This window comes from Lytechinus variegatus, chromosome 18, assembly GCF_018143015.1.
Source record: "Lytechinus variegatus isolate NC3 chromosome 18, Lvar_3.0, whole genome shotgun sequence".
NCBI lineage: Eukaryota > Metazoa > Echinodermata > Echinoidea > Temnopleuroida > Toxopneustidae > Lytechinus > Lytechinus variegatus.
This window is the reverse complement of record NC_054757.1, coordinates 13,849,103-13,869,678: the sequence shown is the minus strand read 5'-3', so window position 1 is coordinate 13,869,678 and position 20,576 is coordinate 13,849,103. Positions and strand designations below refer to the sequence as shown.

General features: G+C 40.0%; 1 protein-coding gene across 1 annotated transcript in view; it reads right to left on the bottom strand.

Annotated features, from left to right (window-relative positions):
* LOC121431891 overlaps positions 1–19,104 on the bottom strand; it is a 37,730-nt gene extending 18,626 nt beyond the window's left edge. Inside the window, exons 1-3 of the mRNA XM_041629672.1 lie at positions 19,019–19,104; positions 1,448–2,072; positions 300–368 (exon numbers count right to left, since the gene is read on the bottom strand). Coding sequence (XP_041485606.1) covers positions 300–368; positions 1,448–1,937 — 559 coding nt within the window. The 5' untranslated portion in view covers positions 1,938–2,072; positions 19,019–19,104. The remainder of the gene's footprint in view (positions 1–299; positions 369–1,447; positions 2,073–19,018) is intronic.
* Between the last annotated feature and the right edge of the window lie 1,472 nt (positions 19,105–20,576).

Sequence of the window (20,576 nt, the reverse complement as noted above, 5' to 3'; positions counted from 1 at the left end):
TCATTTCAAAAACTTAACCTCAGGTTAAGATTTGATGTTGACGCCGCCGCCGCCGCCGCCGCCGGAAAAGCGGCGCCTATAGTCTCACTCTGCTTCGCAGGTGAGACAAAAACATATATATTAATTTCTATATTCGTGCTTCCTGAATACTCACGACCACTATATATCTAGTGCACATTAACAAAAGGATATATTTTAGTGGCTGACTTTATGAAATTGTATGGCAGTACATATTTCTGTTGATAAGTTCAATGTCTAGAAAAGGAGCAACATTCATTATAAGAAAGAACCATAGTCACCTGTCTTATCCTCTTCCTCTACTACTGCTCTTTGGCAAGTTGAAGTCACTGTTCCTGATGTAGTGGCTTCTACAGGAAAAAAAAACATTAAGAATTGAGCATTACTAAAAGAGGAAGACAAAAAATCCTTATAAATCAAAAATAAATCAATGAATAAAACGAACACTCGCAATTGCTGCAAAGCTAATTAAAATATTAATAAATAAAAAAAACACTAGGTCAGGATAAATTTATCAATACAAATACATAAAATCATTCATATCATTTCAGAATTGCATCACATTATAATCACCAAACAACTCCAAACCCTTATGACTTTAAAACAGATTTAAAATAGGTATCAGGAGAGGATGGGCATTTTTTCCCTTAGCACACAAAAGATGCTCAGGTAGTGATTAAGCATTCAATTAGATTTTTCTTCTCGGAGGCAATTTTGTAGTACATAAATACCAACTATCATGACATATAGATTCACTTGCAATGTAGTACCAATGATGAGGAGGATGATAAAAATAAAAGAGCATGCTATAATAGGTGGCATCTACATATTTTACAATCAATTACATTCATTTACATCAACTTCAATAAAAAGGATTCCCATTACATATATATCTGCAAAAGCATTCCAATTGAAATCTTTGCATGTCGTTTTGGTTGATTTCAAATTAGAGTGTTCAGTAACTTCAACACCCATATACAAATAATGTTTATGAGTGCAATGGACAGAATACTTCATGAGGTGAAAGATGAAATGATCCCTTGAATGGATCATTCATTTCATCCATCACCAAATGAAGTATTCTGTCCATTACACGAATGAAAAGAACATTCATTATTTGGTTTATATGACACCCCTAAATATATTACTTTTCATATGAAATTTATCATTTTCGTTGCAAAATATGCAATGTCAGTTGATTATCACGTACATACAACACACACGCTGCAAACACCTTTTCTTGTAGTGCCTGCAGCTGTGTGCGCGTGCAATGGACAAAATCGTACGGATCCAAAATTGCACGGTTGATGACGTAATTGTAATATGGATTGAATGATCGATATCAAACAACCAATCAAATGACAAGGATCTATCTAGGTGTCATAATTTAGAATAGGTGAAACAGTGAGAAAACTGTATAAGGCCATACCTTGATCTTTGTTGGATCCAGTCATTGGAGGTCGTCCACTCACACTCTGGCTGCATCCTGCTGTCTGGCGCTTCCCCATCTCTCTTCTTTCCTCATTCCTCTTCTTCTCAACAGCGGCACGCCCTTCGGAAAATGCTGTGAGGTACTCCTTCAGGGCAAACTTGTTGACAGACTGGTCACTCTCTGGGTCAAACTCCTCCCCAGTTCGCTCCAAGCTGCATACCAACTTGGCACACCATCCCAGGGCATTCTCCACCAGCCACTTGAAGGTCTGTCCTGGGAACTTGCCAAACTGCACTCTCGAGAAGGCCAGCACAGACAGACGATGACTTGGGTCTCCACCTAGGCGTTGGACCTCCCTCTTGGCCTCCTTCTCGACTTCTCCTGCTGGGCGTATCTTGAATCCCTCTGGTCTGGTGTAGGCTCTGGCTCTTGTTGAATCCCCCAACCTCAGGACGTTGCCATCGTAGGAGAACGCTGGCTGAAACATGACTTCCTCCTTCCTTCAAAGACCTGAAAAGAATAAAAGTACTCACACACACAAAGACACAAAACGAAACGAAAATAGACGGACTACAGAACAAGAACAGATAACAAATCGATGGCCAGATGACTTTGGAGATTGCTGCGGAGGTAAAGAAAGAGAACATACAAAAAAATATTAGCAGGAAGCAGGAGCCACATTTAACAATAGACCAAGGCGTCCCATGATGTGACATATGTATCATAATGGTGAAAGTGCCCAGAGTCTGCACAGTGCCCATGGTCTGTGATACATATATATAGGGGAAGGCAGGGGAAAGTTGAGCATAGGGGCAAGTTGAGCCACCAGCCCCAGGCCAATAATGAATGAGTCAGACATCGTGGTGGTGTCATGTATTGATGACCCATAGCATAACCCTTAACCCCATTACATTGTTTTCCACTTTAAAACAAAAAGTAGTATTTTCGAGGGAAAAGTATGAATTTCAGCCAAAAAAGCAAAAAAGAGAGTGAAATAGATAAGTGCTTTATTCACACACACGTCTTTAAATATACATGTAGTAAAGACATGATAACAACATTGTTAGTCCAGGTATGGATCTTCATTCTTGTCATAGTCTTTTATATGATGGATGCATAATAAATGTATGGATACAAAATTATCGCACTAAGTTCGGACTGGGGTAAGTTGAGCCAAACAGCATGGGGCAAGTTGAGCCATGGTAATTCTTATGGTAATGTATCTTAAAAAACAAACCATAAAAATCGATTGAAATACAGGCTGAAAGGAGCAAATTTACATGACTGCTTTTTTCCTTTTAAAGGAAGTTAGTATTTATAGAGAATTAGCCAGTGAAGACTTTTAATTTTGTACATAGTTTTTGTGGCTCAACTTACCCCAGACGGTGGCTCAAACTTACCCCATACATGTATATGGGGCAAGTTGAGCCATTTGACATCGTTTTTTTCAAAGGTCACGATGACTTTCAGTGTGGGGGTAGAAAGTTATATGTAGGTGAAAAACATTTCCCAAGAATCAAATTTAAAGGCAAGGTACTTATTTCTACAATAGTACTAGTCATATCATTTCTAACATGCAAAATGCAAAAAGTGTCACAACTTACCCCGCCTTCCCCTGCACATTGTATGGTATTTATTAAATAATGGATCATAGTTTAATACAAAGACTGAATTGCACATTGATATTAAAAGTTTCATAACAGTGGTATTATTTGCATAATTAAAAAGTACATGTGCATGTCACATACTGAATGCAATACTGTAATTCAGGGCTCCACACCAACACTTTTCTTCTACTGGTCCAACCTCTTCATGTTGGACCAGTAGATACCCAGTTTTTCCATATTTTACTGGTCAGAATCTAAAATTTACTGGTCACCAAAAAACATTAAAAAAGACTGGAGTTTATTTTGCTGTCTTTTATTGCTTTTAACCCCCCCCCCCCCAAAAAAAGAAATAGTAAACATATCACATAATTCATGAGAAACATTTTTCAATTGTAGAGAGTTATAATTTACAAAAGAGGAGAAAATATCATTTGTATCAATTCAATATATTTTTACTGTTCATGTTCGACCAGTAAATCTGGATTTTTCGGAAAAGTTACTGGCTCAACACTAACAGCAATTTTTACTGGCCTGGGACCGTTGGACCAGCGTCAGTGTCGTACACTGCTGTAAATAGTGTATGGCATATTAAACCATATTTAGGATAAAAAAGGGTATACATGACTTAAAATGAACACATGCATGATTAGAACAAAGGAGAACTTGGAGAAGTAGAAGAATAATGAGGAAGGGAAGTAGGAGGATAAGTAGAAGAAACAAGTGGAATGCCTCTGGCGGTCTCACCTGCATCACACTATTCAATATAGCAGCAGTGCTGACTTTGAAAACTATTAATATATATATTATAAAATAATTATTCACAAAACACCATTCATATGATACAATACTACGTTCATTGACATCTGACCTTGATCATGTGACCTAAAACTTGTCAGTGATACTTGATTACCCCTATATCCACATTTTACACTATACATGTATCTATAAACTTTGAAAGTTATGACAGCATTCTAATAATTACCTAAAAAATGGCCAAAGTTCATTGACCTTTGACCTTAGTCATGTGACCTGAAACTTGGACGGGATGATAAAAGATACTTGATTACTCTCATGTCCAAGTTTCATGAATCAGATTCGTAAACTTTTAAAGTTAGGATGGTAATTCAACAGATACCCCCATTATGGTAAAAGTTCATTGACCTTTGACCTTGGTCATGTGATCTGAAATGTGCACAGGATGTTCAGTGATACTTGCTTACTCTTATGTTGAAGTTTTATGAAATAGACAAAATTTTCAAAGTGATGGTAATTCAACAAATACCCCCAATTTGGCAAAAGTTCATTGACCTTAATTGACCTTTGACCTTAATCATGTGATCTCAAACTTGCACAGGACGCTCAGTGGTACTTGATTACTCTTGTGTCCGTTTCATGAACTAGACCAATAAACTTTCAAAGTTATGATGCTAATTCAACAAATACCCCCAATTTGGCCAAAGTTCATTGACCTTAAATGACCATTGACCTTGGTCATGTGACCTGAGACTTGCACAGGATGTTCAGTGATACTTGATCACAATTATGTCCAAGTTTCATGAATCAGATCCATAAAATATCAGTTATGATGGTAATTATACAGATAACCCCATTCGGCCAAAGTTCATTGACCCTAAATGACCTTAGTCATGTGACGTGAAACTCAAGCAGGATGTTCAGTAATACTTGATTAACCTAATGTCCAAGTTTCATGAACTAGGTCCAAATATTTTCTAAGTTATGACATTTCAAAAACTTGACCTTATTTTAAGATTTTGATGTTGATTCCCCCAACATGGTCTAAGTTCATTGACCCTAAATGACATTTGACCTTGGTCATGTGACATGAAACTCAGGCAGAATGGTCAGTAATACTTCAATAATTGACCTCATGGCCAAGTTTCATGAACTAGGTCTATATACTTTTTAAGTTTTGCTGTCATTACAAAAACTTCACCTTCGGTTAAGATTTGGTGTTGATGTCGCTGCCGTCGTCGGAAAAGCGACGTCTATAATCTCACTCTGCTATGCAGGTGAGACAAAAACGAGGGTGCTATTCCATTGGGGTCCTGGGCGGAGCCGCCAGAACTTGATATCAAGCCATTTAAACCTCGCAGATTGCCGTTATTTTTAATCAAATTATGGGTATATACAGAATACAACTTTTACTCAACACCTTTTTTCAACCCTGTTGCGTAATGAACCAAATATTTTGAGGGGGCAAAACATAGCAATGTGGGAAAATTTGTAAAAAGTCGCTCGCAAGCAAAGCGAGCTGGAAAAAAAATTGCCTATTGAAATTGAATTCTAATTATGTGATAGATTTTTCCATTACTTGTATATTCAGGGGGGCATTATAGAGCCATTTAAAGGTTATAGATGAAAGAGCCCCTACTGCGCAACCGCGTAGCCAGGATTTCATTTTGGAGGGGGCGGTAAATGCACGCAAAGCGTGCCAACACTTACAGAGCGCGCGAAGCGCGCTCCCTAGGGGGTGGGTGCAGGGAGGGGGAATTTCCCCCTCCCGCGCGAAGCGCGAAGCTTTTAGTGTTTCATAAATTAAAATGAAAAGGAGCCGTTTCTCTTGTCTCTAGTACCTCCAATTCGGTTGACTATATTGCGATTTTGAACCTTGTTTTCAAATGATTGTGAATGCACAAAAGAGGTATACAATGGAGGAAATTAAAATGATAATAAATCCGCGCGAAGCGCGGAAGCTAAAGCGTTTTATCAATTTTTCTTGCCATAAAAAGGGTCCCGAGAAAAGGGTTTTCTCAAAGATATATTGAATACTTTCTTTGGAAAGATCAGATCATTGATTACAAACAATTTAGCAACAGTGCATATTTTTAACTCGCAAAACAGAGGAGAAGATTGGTAGAGGAAGATATTCCTCCCCGCGCAGAGCAATGAAACTCTGAAATTTCAAAGGGCGGACGTTTCATCAAATGTAGATGAATACCCAATCGGCTCTAATTCAATTGATTTTCTAAGATTATTGAACTTCATTACAAGGAATATAGTGCGCAAAAAGTTGAAACTTCTGCGATTTATTGAAACTATCTATATAAAAAAAGGATGCCTAATTTTTTTTACTTATCCTGAAGCGCTTCATTTTGAATATAAAGAAACTTAAGTGTCATTCAAAATTTCAAACTGAGGGCGCAAAACAGGACAGGAGATGAATGTATACAGGGAAATGACATGAAGTTTAATACAATTTGATAAAAAATATTGTACTTTATTTAATACGACACGAACGAAATTAGGAACCTGTTTGCCCCAAAATTATGGTTGTTTAGTAATGAGCTGAAAAGCGGGAGAAGTTGACTTTATGTAGGTGACGGCAGAAACTGATATAAAGATTTTACCCGCCCGGAGCCGACCAGACCAGAAGTTGCGCGATCAATTGAAAAAAAAGATAACTTCATATATTTACTTCGGTCTAACCTTACTCAAATTCATACCCTAATGTATACAATTTTAACTTTAACTGGCAAGAAGCACATAGCTAAGGTGGAAAAACAGGGTTAGAGAAAAGGTGGGGGAACAATGGAGAACTTCAATATTGTCATCTAACCGCGCGCAGCGCGGAAGCAAAATTCATATATAAATTTAGAGCAAGAAGAGTGAAGGAGTTTCTCTTTTGAGAAAAAAATAAAGAAAAAAAAACACAAAGCTACCTTCCTTTCTTCCCTTTTCCTTTTCTCCTCTCTTTTTTTCCTTCTTTTTGGGGACGTTTTGGGGGGGCGACCGCCCCCACCGCCCCCCTGGCTACGCGCCTGCTACTGCGTGGGGTCTGGGGCAAAGCCCCGGTAGCTTGTTGCATAAAATTTAGCAAGCCTTATAGCACAACGTTGTATGCAGTCCATCTTTTTTCCCACTCTTTATTTACAATCCTCGGCAGAACGGTAGTGTTAATTTTTTTTCTTGTCCCTTTTCTTTGTTCTCCAATTTTGACCAATTCCATTCTAACTTCATTTCTCGATATTGTTTGCCATTTTGTCATCTTTTAATATGTTTCCCATCATGCTATTGCATTATGTTGTTCAGTAGTGAACACCATATCTACGAAGTAGCCATACTTACCTATTCCCTTAAATGCCATTCGATCGCCACGCTCGAATACACCCGGCAAAAAATTTCTCCTATAAAAGGAGAAAAAGTCTGCAACGCAGACTATAGCCCCGCACGACAAGGAGGGAAACCCCGCCCTATACTATAAGTACCTTGCGTGCGTGGCTCACTTCCTCTTTCTTAGGCAAACGAACCTCAGATACAGAAAGAGGGGAGGTGGGAGGGTAGCATAGGTAAGTATAGCTACTTCGTAGATATGGTGTTCACTACTGAACAACATAATCTACTTCAGATACGCCATACTTACCTATTCCCTTAAATGCCAGATTCCCACGGAAACAACTATGGGAGGTGGTTAGGCCAAAAGCCAAAGCCAAAAGGCCCTACAGATCAAATCTATTATACAAGATACTAATGACAGCTTGTAAAGTTAAACTCGTATCTTGGAGAGCGATGGGGACCAGACAGGGTGGCCCTCGCAAACTTGGATTCATCACCGGGGACATCCGAGAGGTAGCAGGATGTGAATGTATTAGCGTTGGACCAATATGCCGCTTTCATTATATCCTCCATGGGTACGCCCTTGAATAAAGCCAAGGAAGCAGCCAATCCTCTTGTGTCATGGGCTCTAACTTTCTGGTGAATGATGACTGGATCACCAGCAGATTTCACCGCCTCCACAATCCAACGAGAGATAGTATCCGGCGAGACAGCCCTGTGAGGGGGAATAAAACTAACAAAAATTTGATCGGAAGCACGAAAATGTTTAGTCTTATCAAGATACCATTTTAATGCTCTTACCGGGCACCAAAACCTATCCTCCCTAACTGAAGAAAAGGAACTTATGGATGGTAGAACAATTCCAAGAGGGAGAGAGGACTCCCGTTGGTTCTTAGCAAGAAAACGGCCATGAGGAATAAGTCTAATCTAGTTTTTCTCCCAAAGAATATGCCCAGGAGCTGTGGTAAGAGCATGGATAGAGCTACGCCTCTGACTGGAAGCCACTGCCAGAAGGAAAACAGTTTTTATGGCTAAATCCCACAAAGATGCATTATGCATTGGCTCAAAAGGGGGCTGACTGAGGGAGACTAACACCTGGGAAAGGCTCCAAGCAGGAGCAAGAAGCCTTCTACTGGGTCTGTTAAGAAAGAAGGACTTTAATAACCGTGACAGAAAAATAGATGAGGAAACAGATTCACCATTGTCAAAGCCTTCGTGTAGGACAGCTATAGCAGACCTGTAACCCCGAATAGTAATACATGCCAAATTTTTGTCATACAAAGATATCAAAAAAAAAATTCAGCAATCTCACCTACAGATGCCTTGCATGGATTAGTCTTAGCCTGCCGACACCATCTAACATAGCGACTGAGTATGGAGTCGTAGGTTGATCGTGTGGAAGACCGTAAACATTCTGCTGAGAAATTGGCAGTCTGTTCAGAAAGTCCAGCCTTGATTGCTGCTGCCCTGTAATGGACCACAGTGTGAGCCTCAGTTTGTTGGGCTCAGGGTAGTAGTGCTGGGTCCTTGACCGAGTTCCCCCTTCTTTGTTGAGATATGTTACCACCGTCTGGTTGTCTGACTTTATCAGGACACACCTTTCCATTATCTCGGATGCAAAGTGTTGGAGGGCTAACTGCACCGCAATCATCTCCAACCTGTTTATGTGAAAATTCATTCTCAGTCTGTAAAGGGGGACTGTATCCACTAAGCTTGCTAAGAGTCCCAGAAAAATCTGCCAAGTCTTCACAGTCGAGAGACGACTGGACAGGAGTTGCGTCTGCTGCTTCGCGACTGCTCTCGTTCTCTGAACCCGGTGGGGAAGGGGGGCTGCCACCTGACGCGAGATGTCTATAAATGCTCCAAGGAAATCCGGAGTCTGAGTTGGAGGCAATCTTGATTTTTCCCAGTTTATGAGAAGGCCTAAATTTGTCGTTAACGCGATTGTGACCAAGTGTCTGTAAAGGGTTTGTTCCGAGGGGGCGAGGATCAACCAATCCTCCAGATAGCAAATTTTTTTTTTTTTTTACCCCTCTTCTTCTTAGCTCTGCAGCAATTACCCTGACGAGCCTTGTAAAAATGCGAGGAGCAGAGCGAAGGCCGAAAGGGAGGGCCTGGTACTGGTAAGTGTCCCCTCCTATTGCGAAACCTAGGAGATGCTGAGAGGACTTTGCTATTGGAACGTGAAGATACGCATCCGATAAGTCTATAGAGGGGCAGGATCTTGGAGAGGCATTCCATCCTGAATGGCTTGTTTTCGATGAACCTGTTTAGTTTCTTTAGGTTCAGGATCCTGAATTTTCCGGACCGTTTCCTAATTAGGAAGACATTTGACAAAACAATCTTTCGGCTGGAGGGCACCTAGGAAATTGCACGCTCTCTCTCCAGTTCGTTGATTTCCCTTAAAAGAGCCTCTCTCTTTTCGAGAGAGCGGGGGAGGGCAGAGGTGGTTCTTAGTTGTGCGAACGCGTCCCGATAATCTGGGTCGATCTCGACCCGATATCCCTCCCGCACTATCCTGAGAATTAATCTGTCTCTTGTAATGAGGCTCCAATTTTTTTTTTTTTTTTAAAGAAAATGAGTCTTCCTCCTACAGGGGCGTGTAAGTCTGGGGAAAACGATCCGGCCAAGGAGTCACAAGTGATTAGGGGGGTACTGAGAACCGGGGGACGATCTGCGTCGACCCCGAAAGGGCGTAGGGGTCCTTTGATTGGTCTGGGGCCTCCTATCCCTGTCCTCACGTTGTGGGGGGCCCTGCTGTTGCTGGTCACTCGGCCCAGAGGCCTGCTGAAGTGAGGAGGAACGTTGGCCATAAGAATGCGAAGACAACCTGTACACTGTCTTATCAGCCGAGGACGAGGCAGAGATGGAAGATTCTAAAAACTTCCTGAAAACGACCACTGAAAAGGTCATCCCCCAGGCTGGCAGTCTTTCGAGTAGTCAAGTAGCTTTTTTTTTTTTTTTTTTTGAAGTAGGTCAATGACCTGTGAACGTCTTGCTCTCGTGCAAAGTATGGCCATCCTCGACGCCTGTTCAAACTGGTATTCTGCAAACTTCATAACACACTCCCATATGTCTCTGCGATCCTCCGGGAGATACCTAGTCTCTCAGATTCCCGAAAGGCTGTCAAAAGATATGTGTGATAGGTTGCTAGGCGCATAGATACCCTGGCTGCCTGGTCAATAGAGGTCAACCGACCCTCCATACGCTTAAATCTACGTGACCCGAGTGGATTCTGAGTAGCGCGATCTCTTAGCCCTAGCATCACCAACACAAAAGGCTGCATCTGGGACTGTGGGAGTCTTGAAAACGTGCTTAAAGTCTCGTTCCCCAAAGCGAAAGTGCTTACCTACCACTCTGTTGGTGCAGAGATGCCAAGTTCAAAGATCAGCTATGCGTGAGATTTTCTGTGAATCTGAGTGAGATCACAGACATTGTGTACAATGTAGGCCTATATGGGGATAGGCTGTGATATTTGCGTGAGACAGTGATTGGAGGGGATGAACAAGAGTAAAAAAAATGCTTGAGTCTCACGCATAATGCGTGAGACTTGGTAGCTCTGTTGGTAGGACACAAGTCCCTTCCCCTGTCATTAAGGTAATAAGCCAGTTCGTAGTTCCTTTCTGCGCATGATAAAAAATTTTCACGTATGATCAGAGAAAGGCCATTTGTACTAAAGTGACATGGTGGTTTAAAAACTAATGCGATAAGCACCAACTTAGATGTCTTGATTATTCATATATTTTTTTTGAATAGTGGTTTTCATTCACATCCACAAAAAACAATGCGTCCACAAACGACTGGTATTTCACAGTTTGCCAAGTACATTGTGCAACTTGCTATGATATGCATTCAAAGTAGGAATGCAACAAATACCTTCATAAAGTGTTTATTGGTGTGCTATTCTTGTCACCTGGTCTATTCAATTTCTTCATCCTGCTATGTAGGGCAAGCTTACGTAATATCTTGCTTTGAAATCTGCCTATCATATTGAGAAATGAAAGGTCATTTGACCAAAATTGTCCATGAAGTAACTACGAACTGGTCTATTCAAGCAGGATGAGAAGGGTTTGTCAAGCTTCACCGCAGCTGAGTTGACAGATTGTCTCCCAAGCTCCGACTCGAGACAGAAAATAGGCTTAGAATCCTCTGAGTCGGTAGTCTCTGCCTTAAGCTGGGGGCAGTATTTCGTAATCAAATCTGCAGCCGAAACAGGCTTGCTTTCTACGCTATCATGGCGAGAGCTGGGGCTGGAAGCAAAAATAGCTGAAGAAACAACTCTCACTAATCACTGAAGCCCCCTCCTTCTCATAACGACCGCTAGCAGCGCTCTGTCTCTCTGATCGTGAAGTGGAGAGTTGAGACAGCAAAGAGTCTGTCCATTTTCGCTTGCCGGATGCTATGGGCCAGTGGTAGCCATATTCTGAGTCTGAATCATCCTCAATATGAATAGAGGGAGCATGACAGGTCCGCTCGAATAGCTGAGAGCTCGGGCTTCTCCCCCGAGTACGGCTTTCAATGTCCCGTTGTCCTGGCCGTGGCCGCTTCGCCGGTACTCCATCACGCCTCAGCGGCCCGTCCGGGGTCGGGGCGCCTGGGCTGTGGGGCCGGGTTTTGGTCTGCGCCGATGAGATGGTAGGGGCCCTACGTCGTCCTTCCCTGATTAATTCTCCCATCTTCGCTTTCTTGGTGACGGGAATCGTCTCGAATTTATCCGAGTCGTCCAAAGAAAACTCGGCCCCCTTCGGTACCTTTCCCAGTAAGGTGACGGACGTCCCGTAGGTTTAATTCGTCCGGATCCGGAGTATGGTTTAGCAGTCTTCCCCTTAATTGGGTTTGGCCTGGGAGGGGGTCTTGACTTTTCCTTTCATCGGGATTTTGAACCCTTAACCTCGTTTAGACCTGGCTATATTGGGGGTTTTCTTTCCTCCATCATCTTTCATAGCTCCATCCTCTTTCGTATTGTTCTGGGAAGTGTTATTATTGGCTTGATTGGGGCCCTGACGGGGAGAGTCTTTCGATCCAGTTGTTTGCTCATTATGGTGGATAATACAGACGTGGGGCCCGGCCCGAAACGCACCTCCGTCTGGTTATGGCTGTGGGATCGGATGAGGCGTGGGTACCGAGACCTCTGCCTACTTCTGTGATGAGACGTGGGTTCTGAGACCTCTGTCTACTTTTGTGATGAGACGTGGGTTCTGAGACCTCTGTCTACTTTTTGTGATGAGACGTGGGTTCTGAGACCTCTGTCTACTTTTTGTCATGAGACGTGGGTTCTGAGACCTCTGTCTACTTTTTGTCATGAGACGTGGGTTCTGAGACCTCTGTCTACTTTATGTCATGAGACGTGGGTTCTGAGACCTCTGTCTACTTTTGGGATAAGTCTTTCACTGTTTGGGTGTATACAATCTCTGAGCGTAAGCGCCACACAACCGCTAGGTTTGGGCGCCGGCAAAAGAAAGAGGAAGTGAGCCACGCACGCAAGGTATAGGTAGTATAGGGCGGGGTTTCCCTCCTTGTCGTGCAGGGCTCTAGTCTGCGTTGCAGACTTTTTCTCCTTTTATAGGAGAAATTTTTGCCGGGTGTATTCGAGCGTGGCGATCGAATGGCATTTAAGGGAATAGGTAAGTATGGCGTATCTGAAGTAGATTTCATCTTTGGAATGATTTGTTTTTTCTCAAATGTTCTTCTTTCCTTCCTTTTTCAACTTTCCGTCCATTTCCATTAAAAAAAATTTTCGTCTTATTTTCCTCCTTTCTTTTTCCCCTTTCCCTTCCCATTTCCCTTTCTTTCTCCCTCAGTTTAATTCCTTTTTTTTCACGGTGAAATCCGCCAGGGGGGCAGCTTGCCCCCCCCCCCCCCCGCCTGTTATGCCACTGGAAATATCAAAATTATGACAAGCTAAAAATTCAGAGCTTCAAAACCATTCGCGGGAAGGAATAGGGCCTATTTCCTTCCTGCATATACCCGTATTCTGTTTTGCAACTTGAGTTAACGAAATTTAAATCAAATCCGATGTGACCAAGGTAGGCATTTTATACCCTTTCTGTTCTCAATTGATATGTTTCAGCTTCCACAGTAAGAGGAATTATTTAAAATTCTTCGATGTTATTTCAAATCTTCAAGCTCATCATTTCTTTTGAAAACAATTTCTTTTTTTAATCACAGCAATTCAATCGAATTCAAGTAGATAAGGGTTCTCGAGAAACCTCCTTTTCATTTGAATTTGATGATATATCAAAACTTCGCCCTCTGCACGGCAGGGGGTACTCCCCCTACACCCCCCCTAGGGAACTGAAATTAGCGATGAAAATCGGCTCCTAATGCGCAAACGCATTAGCAGAATTATGGCCAACATTGCCCTATTTTGCACAGGATTCCTACGGGTAAAACCCGGGACAACATGGAAAATGTTCCCCTCGTTGGTCTCGGATTGAAAGTAGCGACCGAAATCTGACTTATTCATCTGCTAAAATGCCTTGTATAGGTAATAATCATTGATACTCTTCTTTTTCATGATTACAAAAACTGCATGGAATGTCCAATTTTAAATCTAGATAAAAAAAGAACTAGCTCACGCTCCACGGTTTAATTACTTCTCTGATTAGATACCAATCATGTTCATGATTGCAAAAAGTGTTAAGCATGTTCGATTAATGTACCAGGTTGTAAAATCAAAGTTTTCAGCCTGCGCAGCTGTAGGCCTACCAACAGTGATTATCATGTTTCAGGTTAAGGTCAAAATAAAAAAAAAATAAATAAAAAATGAGCTCTCTTTTCATCCTCAGAGCATTACAAAATTAAATCCATATCCTCTTTCAGTTTCCTTCATGTTTGAGAGTACTTAAAAACGCGCTTTGTAAGTGTTGACACGCTTCGCGTGCACTTACCGCCCCCTCTAAAATTAAATCCTAGCTACACGGTTGTGACTCATGATCGTCGAATGTCGGGAATCGGTACTGATATTTGTCGGTAATCAGAGCCTCCAACCCTGCCCCCCCCTCAATCACCCTGTCTATGGCCTCCGAGAAGTTGACCTCGTGGTTGGCATTGATTTAATTAGCAATGGTCTCAGCACGAGGCATGTTTAGGCTACTCAGAGGAATTACTTGAGAGGGTGATTCCACACTAGAACTTCAAAAATATCAGATTTCCACAAGCTTTCAATAAGTCACAAGTAGGGGCAGCCCTGATTTTTCTGAACCTATTTTTTGCAATTTCCCGTACGACACATGAAAATGCAAGTTTTTTCTACACTTTTTTATTTTTGATGATGCAATCTTACAATATATCACTTTCTCTATCTTTGACCTATGGGTGATCGATTTATCCTGTAAGGATTAATTACTGCCCTCCATTTTTCAATGATTGTCCTATTAAAAGTTGTCCCCGTACAACACACACTATAGGGCAAGTCCAAGAATTCGCGCGCCTTACGTATGGGACATTTCAGAGGCTTTAATGACCTGTAAAATAGTGTTGACTTTGATTAGATTGAATGCCCTCATGATGGTAGACATCTAGGAGAAGAATAATCATGCAAAAAATGGTGACATATGACCTTGACCTTGAAGAGAGAAAATATGGGCCGTTACGTATGGGACGCAGAAAAGAGACAATTTTTAAAACATTTTTTTCAAGTTGAGAATTCTCTAAAAGTATTTCATTTGACGACTTGTAACTGAGTGTGATAGAAGTCACAATATTCTAGTATATCTCAGGCAAGTTTCCTGTCATAAGCCAAATCCCTCTAATTACAGACTCTAATGAAACAAATTAATGACATGTTACGTATGGGACAGTTACGTATGGGACATTTTGTCCCCATAGTAAACGTACACAATTTTCCCCATAATTAAAAAAATTGAAGTAATTTAAAATATGAAAATAACACGAGAGTTTGTCTTTCAAAATGTTCCATTGAGGCATATTTGATATGACTGAAAAGGAAATTAGCCATTTCAGCATTTTTTTTTCTTGTTTTTCATGGTTTCATGAATTTCTTATTTATTTCTATTGTTTATTTTTTTTCATATTTTTCCATTTTCACAATTTTTTTACTTCAACTGTTTTCATTAATCAGTATTCATAACAAATCAATCTTTAAAAACTAAATAAAAGGTAATCACTTTTTAGAGCACTCTTTGAGTTTTTTTTCTCCATTCACTTTGTACACAAACTTCCCCACTGACATTGTGTGTAAATGTCCCATACGTAACATGTTGTCCCATACGTAACAATTTTTAAATTAACTTTAATTAAAAAGTAAACTCTCTTTTTTGAAACTTTTTGGGGTATAACATTTTCATACTTACAATTAGAACTTCCCAGAGATGCAACATGAGTATTGTATTATGAGAAATAACTTTAAAAAAAAACATCCTCAAAATGTTACATATGGGACATTCCATCCTTGGACAAGACCTAATTTGCATAATCAATTAGATGACACCACTTTTTTTTCCCCCAAAAGTAATAAGATGTGAGGGGGTCCATGTCCCACCTATGACTAAATCTCACAAGTTTTGTTTTTATTTTCTATGAGTTTTTATAATTGTCCCATACGTAATGCCTATTTTACCAATTATGCAAATTATGTGCTCCAAATTAGCAGAAATATGCATATTATCAATTTTTTCTTAATGAAATTTTAAAATTCAACATTTGGGCTTTCTTACCCCACCAAAGATAACTTAAATCAAAGATGAAATTTTGCCTTCTAGGGTGACCTTTTCTTGGACTTGCCCTATACACTGTATTTCATTGCAGGATTTGGATTCAGGAACAATAAACAGTAGGGCCTATTTTAATTATGTAATTGATTGGACATTCAAGTGAAATGATTGTTTTTTTTCCCTCCATATAACATGAAATCAGTGAGTCTAACCATTTTAATTGACTTCATGTAGGCCTATTTTTTGTGAATCCCTTCAGCTAAACTGGTGATTTTCACTGGTCAGAGCTGGTTAATTTCTTTGTCATTGAGCATGAAAAGAAAACTTTTTTAATTCACCCTACCATGGAAGATGATTTCCTCTTGCATGCTATATCCCTATTGTGAAATTATTATAACCCTATTGATGAAACATTGCATAACCCCTAACCCCACCACATTGTTATCAACTTTGAAACATAAAGTCCTTTTTAGAGGGTTACAAATTTCAGTCAAAAAAGTAAAAAAAACAGGTGTGAAATAAATAAGTGCTTACAAACGTCTTTGAATATAATATAGACTATCGCATTAAGTTCGGACTGGCGTAAGTTGAGCCAGTCAACATGGGGCAGGTTGAGCCATGGTAATTCTTATGGTAATGTATATTAAAAAAAACCTTAAAAAGCCATCGCTATGCAGGCAGAAAGGAACAATTTAAATGACAGTCCTTTTCCTTTAATAGAGGATGTAATTATAGAGAATTAGCAAGTGAAAAAAACTTTCATTTGACATGCTGGTTCTTCTCCCATACATAGTTTTTGTAGCCCAACTCACCCCAGAAGGTGACTCAACTTACCCCACAGATGGGGCAAGTTAAGTCATTTGACAGCTCTTTTTTTCAAAGGTGACAATTACTTTCAGTGTGGGGGTAGAAAGTTACAGGTTAAAAATATTTCAGAATTAAATTCTAAGGCAAGGTAATTATTTCTACAAGATTAATTTAATAATCATATCAATTCTAACATGCAAAAAGTGTCACAACTTACCCCGCCTTCCCCTATCATTTTATATGAAATATCACATTTTAGCCCCATAATTTACAGTTTTATTAATTCATTGTATAAATATTGTATTGGAAATCATCACTTTAGTCTTTAATTCACTAAAATTTAACACAAAACCTCAAGTTTTAGCTCTTAAAAATGCCGCTGTGAATAATTGTACAATCGCCATCATGAAAAAATGACATGGACCTATCCAACCAAGCATGCCAAGGAGGATTACAGTCAGACTGCAGGTCCCAAGAAAGTGGCTTCTTTCATCCAAGTGATATTCATGACTTGAGATGTTTTGCATATTTAATGAGCTTGATGCGGACCAAAACACCTCTTTTCATTCGGTCATTGCTGCTCTAATTGTGCATCAAATTTCATGAATTTAGTACCATTGTAAAGAAGAAGAATCATTTTTTCAAGTCATGTGTTTGGATTTATTCAAAGATTTTGTAATATAGGTTAAAATTTTGATCAAAAATATGCTACAAAATAAATATTTTCACCTGACAAAAGCTGCTATTTTCACACTTTATTTATGTTTGAGCCCAACTGATTTTTATATCATGATAAAGCTGAATATGTATGCTTTGAAATGATATAAGTTTCAAAATAAGAATTGGATTAATCGGGTCAAGATCACACTTTTCATTTGCCAAGTACATAAAGCAGTTTGAAAACAAGAATACTGCACTCTGATTGGTCAAAGAGACCACCCAGTGGCAAATTCCAACGGTTCCAGTGCCTGGTTTTGTGGGAAGGTCACACTTCCCATGTGGTAATCTCCTCACATACCCCGCGCATGTTGTTCTGTGAACCTTATCCAGCCAATCAGGACTCTGGATTTCATGCAAGTACAAAATTTCAGAAATCTCGTCTTGTACCTTGGTGGGAAAAGTGTGATCTTGACCCGATTAAAAGGTGCTGCATATCAAGAGTGGCATTGTGAGAAAGTACAGAAGTTCAGCTTCATGGTGATATAGATATCATTGAGGCTCAAAATAAAAAGTTTTGCACAATTGGCAAAAGAAAACAGAGGAAGAAAATTCAGTTTTTAAGCACACTTTCAGGCCAGAAATTTACTTATTTAACAAAATATTGTATACAAAATAAATGACCAATATGAAAAAGGAACTTTTACTCTATGTGATGGTGCAATAATATTTCATTTAAGTAACTGGAGGTTAAAACAGGAAAATTCTTAGAGAAAGAAAATCTCACGAATCACGAGATTTTGCAAGGAGGAGGATTCAGCTACGAGATGATTTGGATGAATCTGGCCTTTTTTCTCATTTAATAGCATAGGGACCTGCGGTCTGACCCTGGACCTGGTCTGACTGATTATTCTTGTTACTGTGGCCTGGAGGTGCTGCACATTGTCACAGCATCCCCAGTAATAGATAATCCTCCTTGGATAGGTCCATGAAAATTGATCTAAATTGTATTAAATGTATGCTTGTACCTATAACACAAAATTTTGTACAAAAAATACAATTTGCAAGAGAAAACAAGAGGAATAAATTCTGTTTGAGGCATCTTTTTATGCCTGAAAAAGTGAAATTCGCCAATTCATCCAAATATTTTATTCAAAAGAAATAGGTCTACGCTAAGTACCAATAATAAAGGAGTAGGCCCTAGGTCTACGGTACCGTACCTAACGTTAAAGTTCATGAAGTTATTTATGGTACAAAATTATCAATTCTATTTTCTACTCAAGAAAATTGTTTCTTTGAGAAGGGATGTCTCACAGTTCACGAAATTTAGCAGGGACATGAATTCAACCACGAGAGGACTTGGAAAAATCTTGCTCATTTGCTCAATAGGGACTTGCAGACTGACACTGTCACTGAGTGATAGTGGAACAAGGCCATAAATTCCCATTCAATCACAACACAGACAAGCTCAATTCATCACCACGTGTACCGTACGAACTACGATACACGTGTGTAAATCTCACTTGTAATACACGTGTAAATCTCACTTGTAATACACGTGTAAAACAATATCGGTCCCTGTCAGTGCACTTCAGTTCAACCGACAAACCGCGACAAACTCGTCATATTTTTCATCCAAATTTTCAGTACACGACACACCAAAACATCACAAAAACTACCAGAATTTCTGCAATAACAATCATATCAACATTCAACACCAATATCGGCTTGAGAAAAGGCGAAATTACCTGTAAAATTTATTGCAGAGGAGGTTCGCAGGAACTTTCTTTCGAAATTCAAGAGAACGTCGTCAGAAAGCAAAGGCGAGGTAGCCTGTGATGACGTCATCACCGAGCGTGCTCTGGAAAGCAAACGACGGAATCTGCGACGAAAGATGCCAAATGGACGACTCTCATTGGTCGGATGTTCCAATTCTGTTGGAAATAATAGCGTCCCTAGTATACTATTCTTCTCTGTACACGTTCAAATTGGAACAGCCTTTTATTTTATGCCCGGGGGAGCCACTTTCATTGACGAGTGGATACCATGCGCGAACCCCCCCCCAAAAAAAAAAAACGTAGAAAAATGTCTTATTCAAGATAGGACACGTTCCGTACGTAACGTAATAAGGGCGTCAAAAACCCTAAAATAACGAAAAAGGGTATCTCCTAGCGAAGCTACGTGTTTAGGGTCAAATTTGCGAAGGCAGATAAAGACTAAAATGTTTCATGAAAGCTAGATGCACTTTAAGTTTTTGCTCGTCCCTTGGCACCATACTATTCTTTTCTGTACACGTTCAAATTGGAACAGCCTTTATACTACGCCGGGGGAGCCACTTTCATTGATGAGTGGATACAATGCGCGACCCCCCCAAAAAAAAAAACGCAAAAAGGATATCTTATTCAAGATAGAGCACGTTCCTTTCGTAACGTAATAAGGAAGTCAAAAACCCTAAAATAACGAAAAAAGGGTATCTATTTTAGGATCAAATTTGCGAGGGTATAAAAAGACTAAAATGTTTTATGAAAGATGTACTTTTTGTCCATACTATTCTTCTCTGTACACGTTCAAATTGGAACAGCCTTTATAGGAACTATGCCCGGGGGAGCTTTCTTTGATGAGTGGATACCATGCGCGACCCCCCCAAAAAAAAAAACCTAAAAAGGATGTCGTATTCAAGGTAGGGCACGTTCCGTTCGTAACGTAATAAGGGCGTCAAAAACCCTAAAATAACGAAAGGGTATCTATTTCCCTAGCAAAGCTACGTGTTCTAGGGTCAAATTTAATGTTTTATAAAAGATATACTTTTTGCCCCAACAATCAAAACTACGTGTTTATAGTCATTGGCGGTGGAAGCCAAAAAAATTAGGGGGGTCCACCTGAAATAGGGATGGACAGGTAAAAATTTTGAGAAGCGAAAAAAAAGATTTTATCAATCAAAATTTTAGAGGGGGACCACAAAAATTTAAGGGGGTACGTCCCCCACCTCAAATTTAGGGGGGACAGGACCTCCCGATTCCACCGCTTATTTTTACAGTCCAATCTGCGCAAGGTGTGCATGGGAGGTTGGTCCGTACTAAGCCCAAACGATGTACATATACGTAAAGGTAAAACCGACGTCAGTGACATAGTCATAACAAATATCGCTGTACTTGTTTAGGGGTTCAATTCAGGGAATATTTGCCAAGTGCATCGTTTTCTAATACGACAAACTCGTATTTTCCATCCAAATTTTCACTAAATGGCACACCAAAACATCACAAAAGTTACCAGAATTTCCGCAATATTAACCATAGAAACACTCGA